This window comes from Schistocerca nitens, chromosome 4 (genome assembly GCF_023898315.1).
Source record: "Schistocerca nitens isolate TAMUIC-IGC-003100 chromosome 4, iqSchNite1.1, whole genome shotgun sequence".
NCBI classification, from domain to species: domain Eukaryota; kingdom Metazoa; phylum Arthropoda; class Insecta; order Orthoptera; family Acrididae; genus Schistocerca; species Schistocerca nitens.
Genome location: NC_064617.1, coordinates 697,797,704 through 697,810,271, shown reverse-complemented (window position 1 = coordinate 697,810,271; position 12,568 = coordinate 697,797,704). Strand labels below are relative to the sequence as shown.

The window sequence follows — 12,568 nt, the reverse complement described above, 5'->3', positions numbered from 1 at the left end:
TTGCCACTCCAATTCACGTATCATGCCTGTGGCACTATCTGTCCTACTTCGCGATAATACAAAACGAGCTGCCTTTCTTTGTAATTTTTCGATCTCATCCCGTCAGTCCCATCTGATGCGGATCCCACACCGCACAGCAATACTCTAGAATAGGGCGGACAAGCGTGGTGTAAGCAGTCTCTTTAGTAGACCAATCGCACCTTCTAAGTGTTCTGCCAATGAATCGCAGTCTTTGGTTGCCTCTACACACATTATCTATGTGATCGTTCCAATTTAGGTTATTTGTAATTGTAATCCCTAAGTATTTAGTTGAATATACAGCCTTCAGATTTGTGTGACTTATCGCGTAATCGAAATTTAGCGGATTTCTTTTAGTACTCATGTGAATAACTTCACACTTTTCTTTATTCAGGGTCAATTGCAACTTTTCGCACCATACAGATATCTTATCTAAATCATTTTGCAATTCGTTTTGGTCATCTGATGACTTTACAAGACGGTAAATGACAGCATCATCTGCAAACAATCTAAGACGGCTATGTCGTTAACATAGATTAGGAACAATAGAGGGCCTATAACACTTCCCTGGGGAACGCCGGATATTATTTCTGTTTTACTCAATGACTTTCCGTCCATTACTACGAACTGTGACCTTTCTGACAGGAAACCACGAATCCAGTCGCACATAGTGTGGATGAGGCAATGATGCCCAACCTAATTTGGCGATTTGTTCCCAGGAAACACTTTTTTAATGTTCTGCAAAATTACTTATGAAGCTGGACCAAACAGATATAATTTTGTAGAACCTTAGGAGGTGCGTCCTATTTAATATTATCATGTTCTGCCAAGCGCCAATGGAAAATTCAGTTAATCTTAACCTTTAATTACTTTGCATATCATTTTCAAACCACCGCCTTGGTTACTTTCGTACTCGGTATTAAATATCGTGAGCTCTTAGTTCGTTCAGTAGTTTCAGAAATAATTTAAACTTTTTTTATTTCTCATCGAGTTTTACGTTTATTTTAACTGGTATGGTTCATACCCACCTGTCACAACCTACTTAGGTTAACACCTGATCTGAACTCTCATTAACTTATAATACAGGTGTCCAAAAAAGATTAGTAAATACAGAGATATTTATATAATTCAAAGATTTACACCTAGTGTTTGGAAAATTTAATTTTTTTAAAAATAAAAGATCTGCAGTTTTAACTTTTTCTTTGTTTACAACATACGAGGGTGTGCTGAGTAGTAACACCTCCGAATGTTTTATCTGTTTTCAATGTCGTTTCAGGCAGTATATAAAAAGTAAAAACTAAACTCTGTCCGAACAGGCCGTGAAGGCCCAATGGCACCGACATGGAGGGGGATGTGGTCAGCACACCGCTCTCCCGGCCCTCCTCAGTTTGCCTCGCAAGGGGTGAGTGCACCCCGCTTGCCAACAGCGCTCGGTACACCAATGGTTACAGATCCAAGTGCTACCCCAGCCGGCAGCGCTTAACTGACGCGATCCGGTGTTACCGCTTCGGCAAGGCCGTTGACTCAGGTATTACATGTCATGTATTTTTCGTGGCCGACGTTCCCGCTTCGCTGAGGCATGTTGCAAACCTCTGCCGCTAGAGGGCTCCGAATTGTAGCGTGTAACATGGCGGTGCGTAACTTAACTATTGGTGCGGGAGAAACAGTGTGCTGTAATCGAGTTTCTGTCTGCAGAAAACGTGTTCCCATTGAAATCCATAGAAGAATGAAACTTCTGTAAGGCGATGTTTGTATTGACATCAGTAATGTGCGACAATGGGTTGTTTGTGCTCATCGTGAAGGAAACGTGTGTGACAGAGCTCAGATTTTTTCAAAATCTTAACTAACACCTACGAGGACTTCCCTTTGATAGTAATGGAGCAGTGCAAGCAGAGGTGACGTTGTGGCTCCATCAACCAATTCAAACATTCTGCAGTGACAGTATCAACAAACTGGACACTCTTTGGGAGAAATGTGTTCGTCGTAAGGGTAGCTATGTTGAGAAATAAATGTGTGGACATGAAGAACAAAGATGCAGAATGTTAATAGCGTTTGCTTTATTCAAAAAGCTTTAGGAGTCTTCACATAAAAAATTCGGGTCCATTGCTTTTCAGCACGTCCTCATATATTCAGTTCCAGATGACTGAATTGACATTTGGGACATTATAATTTTATAATGTGGTCAGAAAAATAAAAATAAGTGCTATTTGTTGGTTTGCTCCCCCCCCCCCCCTCATGAACCATGGACCTTGCCATTGGTGGGGAGGCTTGCACGCCTCAGCGATACAGATGGCCGTACTGTCGGTGCAACGACAACGGAGGGGTATCTGCTGAGAGGCCAGACAAACGTGTGGTTCCTGAAGAGGGGCAGCAGCCTTTTCAGTAGATGCAGGGACAACAGTCTGGATGATTGACTGATCTGGCCTTGTAACACTAACCAAAATGGCCTTGCTGTGCTGGTACTGCGAACGGCTGAAAGCAAGGGGAAACTGGGAAACTACAGCCGTAATTTTTCCCGAGGGCATGCAGCTTTACAGTATGGTAAAATGATGGTGGCGTCCTCTTGGGTAAAATATTCCAGAGGTAAAATAGCCCCCCATTCGGATCACCGGACGGGGACTACTCAGGAGGACGTCGTTATCAGGAGAAAGAAAACTGGCGTTCTACAGATCGGAGCGTGGAATGTCATATCCCTTAATCGGGCAGGTAGGTTAGAAAATTTAAAGAAGGAAATGGATAGGTTAAAGTTAGATATCGTGGGGATTAGTGAAGTTCGGTGGCAGGAGGAACAAGACTTTTGGCCAGGTGAATACAGGGTTATAAATACAAAACCAAATAGGGGTAATGCAGGAGTAGGTTTAATAATAAATAAAAAAATAGGAGTGAGGGTAAGCTACTACAAACAGCATAGTGAACGCATTATTGTGGCCAAGATAGACATGAAGCCCACGCCTACTACAGTAGTACAAGTTTATATGCCAACTAGCTCTGCAGATGATGAAGAAATTGATGAAATGTATGACGAGATAAAAGAAATTATTCAGGTAGTGAAGGGAGACGAAAATTTAATAGTCATGGGAGACTGGAATTCGAGTGTAGGAAAAGGGAGAGAAGGAAACGTAGTAGGTGAATATGGATTGGGGCTAAGAAATGAAAGAGGAAGCCGTCTGGTAGAATTTTGCACAGAGCATAACTTAATCATAGCTAACACTTGGTTCAAGAATCATAAAAAAGGATGTTTACATGGAAGAAGCCTAGAGATACTGGAAGGTATCAGACAGATTATATAATGGTAAGACAGAGATTTAGGAACCAGGTTTTAAATTGTAAGACATTTCCAGGGGCAGATGTGGACTTTGACCACAATCTATTGGTTATGAACTGTAGATTAAAACTGAAGAAACTGCAAAAAGGTGGGAATTTAAGGAGATGGGACCTGGATGAACTGACTAAACCAGAGGTTGTACAGAGTTTCAGGGAGCGCATAAGGGAACAATTGACAGGAATGGGGGCAAGAAATACAGTAGAAGAAGAATGGGTAGCTCTGAGGGATGAAGTAGTGAAGGCAGCAGAGGATCAAGTAGGTAAAAAGACGAAGGCTACTAGAAATCCTTGGGTAACAGAAGAAATACTGCATTTAATTGATGAAAGGAGAAAATATAAAAACGCAGTAAATGAAGGAGGCAAAAAGGAATACAAACGTCTCAAAAATGAGATCGACAAGAAGTGCAAAATGGCTATGCAGAGATGGCTAGAGGACAAATGTAAAGATGTAGAGGCATGTATCGCTAGGGGTAAAATAGATACTCCCTACAGGAATGTTAAAGAGACCTTTGGAGAAAAGAGAACCACTTATATGAATATCAAAAGCTCAGATGGAAACCCAGTTCTAAGCAAAGAGGGGAAAGCAGTTAGGTGGAAGGAGTATATAGAGGGTCTATACAAGGGCGATGTACTTGAGGACAATATTATGGAAAAGGAAGAGGATGTAGATGAAGATGAAATGGGAGATACGATACTGCGTGAAGAGTTTGACAGAGCACTGACAGACATGAGTCGAAACAAGGCCCCGGGAGAAGACAACATTCGATTAGAACTACTGACGGCCTTGAGAGAGCCAGTCCTGACAAAACTCTACCATCTGGTGAGCAAGATGTATGAGACAGGCGAAATACCCACAGACTTCAAGAAGAATATCATAATTCCAATCCCTAAGAAAGCAGGTGTTGACAGATGTGAAAATTACCGAACTATCAGTTTAACAAGTCACGGCTGCAAACTACTAACGCGTATTATTTACAGACGAGTGGAAAAACTGGTAGAAGCCGACCTCGGGGAAGATCAGTTTGGATTCCGTAGAAATGTTGGAACACATGAGGCAATACTGACCGTACGACTTATCTTAGAAAAAAGAATAAGGAAAGACAAACCTACGTTTCTAGCATTTGTAGACTTAGAGAAAGCTTTTGACAATGTTGACTGGAATACTCTCTTTCAAATTCTAAAGGTGGCATGGGTAAAATACAGGGAATGAAAGGCTATTTACAATTTGTACAGAAACCAGATGGCAGTTATAAAAGTCGAGGGACATGAAAGGGAAGTAGTGGTTGTGAAGTGAGCGCGACAGGGTTTTAGCCTCTCCCCGATGTTATTCAATCTGTATATTGAGCAAGCAGTAAAGGAAACAAAAGAAAAATTTGGAGTAGGTTTTAAAATCCATGGAGAAGAAATAAAAACTTTGAGGTTCGCCGATGACGTTGTAATTCTGTCAGAGACAGCAAAGGACTTGGAATTGACAGTGTCTTGAAAGGAGGATATAAGATGAACACCAACAAAAGGAAAACGAGGGTAATGGAACGTAGTCGAATTAAGTCGGGTGATGTTGAGGGTATTAGATTAGGAAATGAGACACTTAAAGTAGTAAAGGAGTTTTGCTATTTGGGGATCAAAATAACTGATGATGGTCGAAGTAGAGAGGATATAAAATGTAGACTGGCAATGGCAAGGAAAGCGTTTCTGAAGAAGAGAAATTTGTTAACATCGAGTATAGATTTAAGTGTCAGGAAGTCATTTCTGAAAGTATTTGTATGGAGTGTAGCCATGTATGGAAGTGAAACATGGACGGTAAATAGTTTGGACAAGAAGAGAATAGAAGCTTTCGAAATGTGGTGCTACAGAAGAATGCTGAAGATTAGATGGGTAGATCACATAACTAATGAGGAGGTACTGAATAGGATAGGGGAGAAGAGAAGTTTGTGGCACAACTTGACCAGAAGAAGGGATCGGTTGGTAGGACATGTTCTGAGGCATCAAGGGATCACCAATTTAGTATTGGAGGGCAGCGTGGAGGGTAAAAATCGTAGGGGGAGACCAAGAGATCAATACACTAAGCAGATTCATAAGGCTGCAGGTTGCAGTAGGTACTGGGAGATGAAGAAGCTTGCACAGGATAGAGTAGCATGGAGAGCTGCATCAAACCAGTCTCAGGACTGAAGACCACAACAACAACAACATTGTTGGTTTGAATATGACAAATGCACATACAAGCTTTATTTACAGAAATATTAAAACTTTTGGGCATATTAAAACTGTGTGCCGGACTGAGACTTGAACTCAGGACCTTTGCCTTTCACGAGCAAGTGCTGTACCCACTTTTTTCTTTATTAAAAAAAATTAATCGCATTTTTTTCGTTGTAGGTCGTTATATTTGATCGAGGTGGACGTCCCATGACACTTGTTCTTGTTCGCCGTTCATCCATTCACTCAGGTTTTTTGTTACAGAGGGCAGCTATCCCTCTGACCAAACGAGCTGTGCTACCGCGCCGGCAATGAGCTACTGATGCACAACTCACGACCACTTCTCACAGCCTTAATTCCATCAGTACCTCATCTCCTACCTTCCAAACTTCACAGAAACTCTCCTGCGAAAGATAAAGGTCCCGCGTTCGAGTCTCGGTCCGGCACACAGTTTTTATCTGCCAGGAAGTTTCATATCAGCGCACACTCCGCTACAGAGTAAAAATTTCATTCTGGATACAGAAATATTGTTTGGGAAGAAGGATAAAATTATCGAACTGAGTGTCATACCACGAAAATAATAAAATGAACTACCAGATGACGCATTTCAATGCTGAATTAAAAGATCGATACCCAACTAAACGGAATCCCATGCCCATGAAAACGTTATAATACGCATATCTGATACATACCGCTCCCCAGCAAGACAGTGGTAGACTGAAAAATGTAATACTTGAGAAAAGTCGACTACGAGAACAGGACTACATGTAAATATTACTGTTGTATAGAATATAATGGAATTTTTTTTACCACTAATACTTATGTTATGTTATGTTATCCGGGGACCTAGAAACGATGGAGAGGCTCCGCCCCTGCTGCAGCCGCAATGGTCCACAACCCCACGACGACTACCGCAGTCCACTTCACCCCTCCGCCGCCCCACACCGAACCCAGAGTTATTGTGCGGTTCAGCCCCCGGTGGACCCCCTAGGGAACGTCTCACACCAGACGAGTGTAACCCCTATGTTTGCGTGGTAGAGTAATGGTGGTGTACGCGTACGTGGAGAACTTGTTTGCGCAACAACCACCGACATAGTGTAGCTGAGGCAGAATAAGGGGAACCAGCCCGCATTCGCCGATGCAGATGGAAAACCGCTTAAAAACCATCCACAGACTGGCTGGCTCACCGGACCTCGACACAAATCCGCCAGGCGGATCCGTGACGGGGAACGGCACTCCTTCCCGCCTGGAAAGCCGTGAGTTAGACTGCACGGCCAACCGGGCGGGCACCACTAATACTTACTTGACATTAATACCAAGCTTATACTATGTCAGTTAAATTGTATCTAATTCTTTAAGTCGATTTTTCTGAGGTATTTCACTTTTGAGTTGTGTCATTGTTCTTGCCAGGGTGCGACATGTAATGACAGCATGTAACATGAATTACACCAGTCCATAAACAGGAAAGAAAATTCCATAATTGCGTTAACACATTACAAAACGCTCATTTGGAAATGCTTTGTTAGTAGAGATTGGCCAGTGACACATTCACAGAGGTTTTACAGCCAGAAACAGACAATGACCTCTTGGTTCCGCAACTGGGACCATCTACAGAGCTGACTACACCAAAATTGAGCAAATGGAAATGAAGTTTCTAAGGACTTTCAAAAAAGGACAGCAACATTACATGACGACTTAAGCGAGCCAGCCGGTGTGGCCGAGCAGTTCGAGATGCTTCAGTCTGGAACTGCGCTGCTGCGGCGGTCGCAGATTCGAATCCTGCCTCGGGCATGGATGTATGTGATGTCTTTAGGTTAGTCAGGTTTACGTAGTTCTAAGTCTAGGGGACTGATGACCTCAGATGTTAAGTCCCATAGTGCTTAGAGCCATTTTGACTTAAGCGAACAACTAAATGCAAAATCAGCAGGTCCTAGCAAATTAGTCACTCTTGCTACAACACATACAGATGACGACAGGAGAAGGACTGAGTAAAGCAGTAGCATCCTATGGAAACACTGAATAAATAGATGTAGGCTGACCACATGATGACTCGTGAAACCCGGACAGACTGCAAATCTAATTCTGCATTGAGTACATTACGATTTCCCTGTGTTGTTCACAGCTACCAAGAGAACATGAAGCAGTTCTCAGCAGTATTCCGTGAGCACCAGGAGACGTCCGTGGATCGTGCTGTGTGGTGGGTGGAGTACGTGATCCGCCACCAGGGGGCCCGTCACCTGCGCAGCGCAGCCCGGAACCTGAGATGGTGGCAGCTGCTGCTGCTCGACGTCATAGCCTTCATACTGGCTGCCACTTTTGTCGCGGTATTTCTGCTCTACAAAGCGGTCCGCTGGCTCTTAATTGCACAGAAGCGGCCACAGAAGTAGAAGACCAATTGACACAGACACACTGTTCTTTTTTTCTGCTCACAATTGGCGCATCCAGTACTGCAAAACAGTTTGTTTCCAAAAGAAAGTGCAGTATGATTTTATTTTGTGTACTTCTTTATTCATATTTTGTAGGACCTCTGCTTATGTGATCGAGAATCGTGGAACATGTCATTAAATATTCGAAAGTTTAAAACAGAAAAGAACAGTCACAAATATTTATAATTGAACAATAAATTTTTCAATGAAAATAAAAACAATTGTAATAAATAATCAGGACTAAAATTAACTTCATTTTTCTGGAAAAGATGCTGATAATGTCCTACCAGTTTGACCCACTCCAGAATTTCTCTGGGATGATTTGAAAAGAAGGGCTGGTAAAAGAAGATGACATAATTGATGTCCAACCAGCGGGATGGAGATTACTTGAAAAGTTAACTCTTACTGCACGAGGTAGCCCAACTGCCTAAAACACTAGATGGTTGAAAAATAATGATTTACGCAATAGATTTGTGTAACTTTATGAAAAACAACAAGTTTGGTCAAAAAAATGGCTCTGAGCTCTATGGGACTTAACTTCTGAGGTCATCAGTCCCCTAGAACTTAGAACTACTTCAACCTAACTAACCTAAGGATATCACACACCCATGCCCGAGGCAGGATTCGAACCTGCGACCGTAGCGGTCGCATGGTTCCAGACTGTAGCGTCTAGAACCGCTCAGCCACAAAAACTCCACGATCGTTCTGCAAGTGCCATGACCTGCTAACATGTGGTCAAGCACATATTACAAAACATCTTCCCTAAATGCTGCTGAAACCTCCACATGTGGTCCACACTTCATCAGCCTGCATAGTAAGCCATCAACCATCATGAACTGTGACTGTGACCTGAATATCTATCAGCTGATACCAAGTGCTTTTGCCTTTTGCCATGACGTCAGATGCTTGCGCCTTCTGCCAGTCAATCATACTTTTGTCTAGTACCTATAGCACTGTGATCTTTCTGCTTAAAGTGTCTTTATTTTTATGTTTCTTACCAGGTTTATGAACAGCTTCATAGTCGAATTCACTCAGTTTGAGTGCAACTATCATCAGTCTACTAGAAGGATTTTTGAGTTCCAACAACCATTACAACGATGCATGGTCTGTTACCACTTTAAATTTCTGATCATAAAAATATCAAGAATAGGTTATTCTGTAAGTAACTGCTGACATCTTCTTTTTGGTAGTGGAGTAGTTCCTTTCCAGCCTGTTTAAATGTCTATACACACAAACCTCTGGGTGTTTTTTTACCATCTATATTTTTTACTCAAAATACGATCAGCTGCACTATTGCTGGCATCACATGAAATGATAAACTCTTTCTCAAAATTAGCAAATATCAATACTGGATCTGATGCCAACACTTTGTTCAGCGTTTCAAATGCCATTTGACGTTCTGTTGTCCATTAAAATGTTATACCTTTCCTTAACAAGTGACTGAATGGTTTTGCAATTTCAGTAAAGTTTCTGACGAATTTCCGATGATAATTACATAAACCTATTAATTATCGTAATTTCTTTGTTGTCTTTGGTCTTGAGAAGTTACAGATTGTAGATATTTTCCCATCTTCTCAATTAATTAGATGTCTAAGTTAATTAACTTCCTTCTGGGAAAAAGGCATTTATCCACTCTGAGCATCAAACATACTGTTCATAGTCTTTAAAGAATTCTTCTAAATGCCTCATGTGTTCTTGAATATCTTTCAAGAATGATGTCTAAGTATACATTTCTTCGGCTTTACTCCACAAAGTTAGCCAACGAATAGTCTCTGAAACTTAGCTAATGCATTCTTATATCCAAACAGCAGTTTGAGGGTTCTATTGATGTCCCTACAACTTCAGATGGCCACCAAAAAAAAAAAAAAAAAAAAAAAAAAAAAAAAAAAAAAAAAAAAAAAAACAACTAGAAAGGCCACCAGATAAATGGTCACTCACCACATGGCATTGTGTCAGGCTAGAAATCTGGATGCTGACAATGGTTGATACTGCAGATGTTCCTCCACTATCACTGACGCTGACACGTCTTTGGTGAGTTTTCCTTGCTCGACAAGTTGAGCAGTGTAAGCATGAAAATGCTGTTCCCACTTTCTTGTGAGGAATAGTTATACAAAGTGGCCTTGGGTAATGTGATGATGATTTCCCGTGTGTTCCCCAAGAAAATTATTCCTGGAGCAGGTCAGGCCAACATGTGGTTGTTACTGAAGTCCTGAAGTGTCAGCTTCGGCTGTGCCCTTAAGATTGCAGGATGACGAAGCATGGAGCATGTCAACGAGGATCTGCCAGGTGTCCAAATTGCTAATGTGGCAACATAAGCATGTTATACATTTATTGGCTTTGGTTTTATAATTGAGTCATCTTCTCTGTGGCAGTGGTAAGGAGGGTAGCAGAAACAGCACACAGAGTTAAAGATGCTGACCCATTCAGATCAGCAGACTCTTGGGGACATTGGCGAGGTCAAGTTAGCCAATGCAGGAAGAGCAGCGAGATGCAGGGTAGCTGACACAGGCTGTGTCAGGTGTTGCCTGTGCAGCATCGACACACAACAGCTTGATGATATTTCTTATTATGGCACACTCTTGGACCTCGAAGGGAGCTTCCAGCAGCTCTGCATGGGATGGTGATAGTGGTGCAAATTTATGTCATTGGTTCCCCATCAGAGGAAGGCTTTGTATGCCGGTGTTCACTCTTGGATGCAAGTTGGAGGGCAGCAGCAGCTAGGTCACCTCCCTAGTACAGCAACAGTGTGACAGTGCATCAAGCATCATCAGTTTGGCTCCCCAGTGCGCCAGTCATAGAATGTCAAAGCCTTCTCATCAGAAGCTAAAAGGTCAAAAGCTCACAGTGGGTATGTCCACCAATCATGGCTGGCTGCCGTCTCGAAGGTAGTAATCATATGCTGAATGACAGGTAGCAGATCACAGGTCCTGCCTTGAAGCTGGCCCACTACAATTTCAATACAGCAGGACTTGTGAGCCTGAGTATTTATAGCTGTTTGTTAAAGGTAATGGCATTATGTATTTGCTATAATGACCAGATGTGGACTAGTTTACAGTGTTTGTCAGCAATTTTCACCAAACCTTGGTGTATCAACTGTGGGTTTCAGCTCTTCGCCTTGGCACTTCCTGCAATGTCAGCAGGCTGAAAGGCATTCTTGTGTAAGATTTACATGTTATAATGGCTCCTTGGAGTGAAGAGCAGTGTGTTTCAATGGCCTCAGTTGTATGCCATGATACTGCACTATTGGTTCTCCTGTCTGTTTGTCATTCCAACTGCAACACTGCACTTAACCCTGCCTTGGCTTGGCTCAGTGTTGGCTAAAGAAAAGTTAGTTTTTTACATTCGCCCAATTTATCAAAAGAATAGCCTAATGGGAAATGTAAAAATTCAAATCCATTTGATTCCTTCACCAACTCTCCACAGTTCCTGCCCTCACCACATTGCCCTGCACGTCACTATTCTATTTCTAATACCCATGGTCTTACCGCTATTGTACACTACCTTTCCCAATGCCCAACAGATTGTAAACAACAACCTCCATAGTTGCCATGACCAACTATATCCTCACCCACAATCACTTCTCCTTTGAAGGCATTACCTACAAACAAATCCGGGGTACGGCTATGAGCACCCACATGGCACCATCTTATGCCAATCTATTCATGGGCCATCTAAAGGAATCCTCCCTAAAAACCCAGAATCCTAAACCCCTCACCTGGTTCAGATTCAATGATGACATCTTTGCTATCTGAATTGAAGGTGAGGACACCCTCTCCACATTCCTCCAGAGCCTCAACAGCTTCTCCTCCATTTGCTTCACCTGGTCCTACTCAACCCAACAAGCCACCTTGCTAGATGTGGACCTCCACCTCAAAGATGGCTACATCAGTACCTTCATCCATATCAAACCAACTAACCATCAGCAATACCTCTACTTCAACAGCTGCCACCCATTCCATACCAAGAAGACCCTTCCATACAGCCTAGCCACCCATGGCCATTGCATCTGCAGTGATGAGTAGTCCCTCTCAAAATATGTCGAGGGTCCCACTGAAGCCTTCACTGACAATTTGAGACTGTGGCTTTGTACAAAATACAAGCTGATTCTTTCAGAGAAGAAAACAACAACCAGCCACTGTTAATAAGGCTGCTCATTTACACAGACTGTCACAACTGGTTCCAGATTATCACCCAAAGCAACTTTTGCCACAAGGAAAATGTAGCTGATAATTAATGTAAACAACAACAACATTGTACAATAACAACTCTCCCATGCCTTATCTTTACAGTCTACCACCACTCCCAAAATCCCAGCGTCCAGCCACAGAGGAGCATTCCCCTCGTAACTCAGTACCAGTCCATCAGTGTTTCGATTACCTCTCATCATGCCCTGAAATGAGAAATGTCCTGCCCGCAAACACAACATCCTTCATTTCAATGACTGCTTCACAGCCTGTGCTGTATGGATCCTTCCCACCAACACCAGCTTTTCTGAATTACGCAGGTGGGAACTTTCCCTGCAATACATCCTATGTTCCCATAACCCTCCTGGCCTCAACCTTTCTTAGTCACTGTTCTCAGCCATCCAGCTCCTTCCCTGTTCCCAT

The 12,568-nt window shown here is 42.5% G+C and overlaps 1 protein-coding gene across 1 annotated transcript in view; it reads left to right on the top strand.

Annotated features, from left to right (window-relative positions):
- LOC126252043 (UDP-glucosyltransferase 2-like) overlaps positions 1–8,128 on the top strand; it is an 85,043-nt gene extending 76,915 nt beyond the window's left edge. The window contains exon 7 of the mRNA XM_049952837.1: positions 7,658–8,128. Within this exon, the coding sequence (XP_049808794.1) occupies positions 7,658–7,922 (265 nt within the window). The 3' untranslated portion in view covers positions 7,923–8,128. The remainder of the gene's footprint in view (positions 1–7,657) is intronic.
- Positions 8,129–12,568: the final 4,440 nt, after the last annotated feature.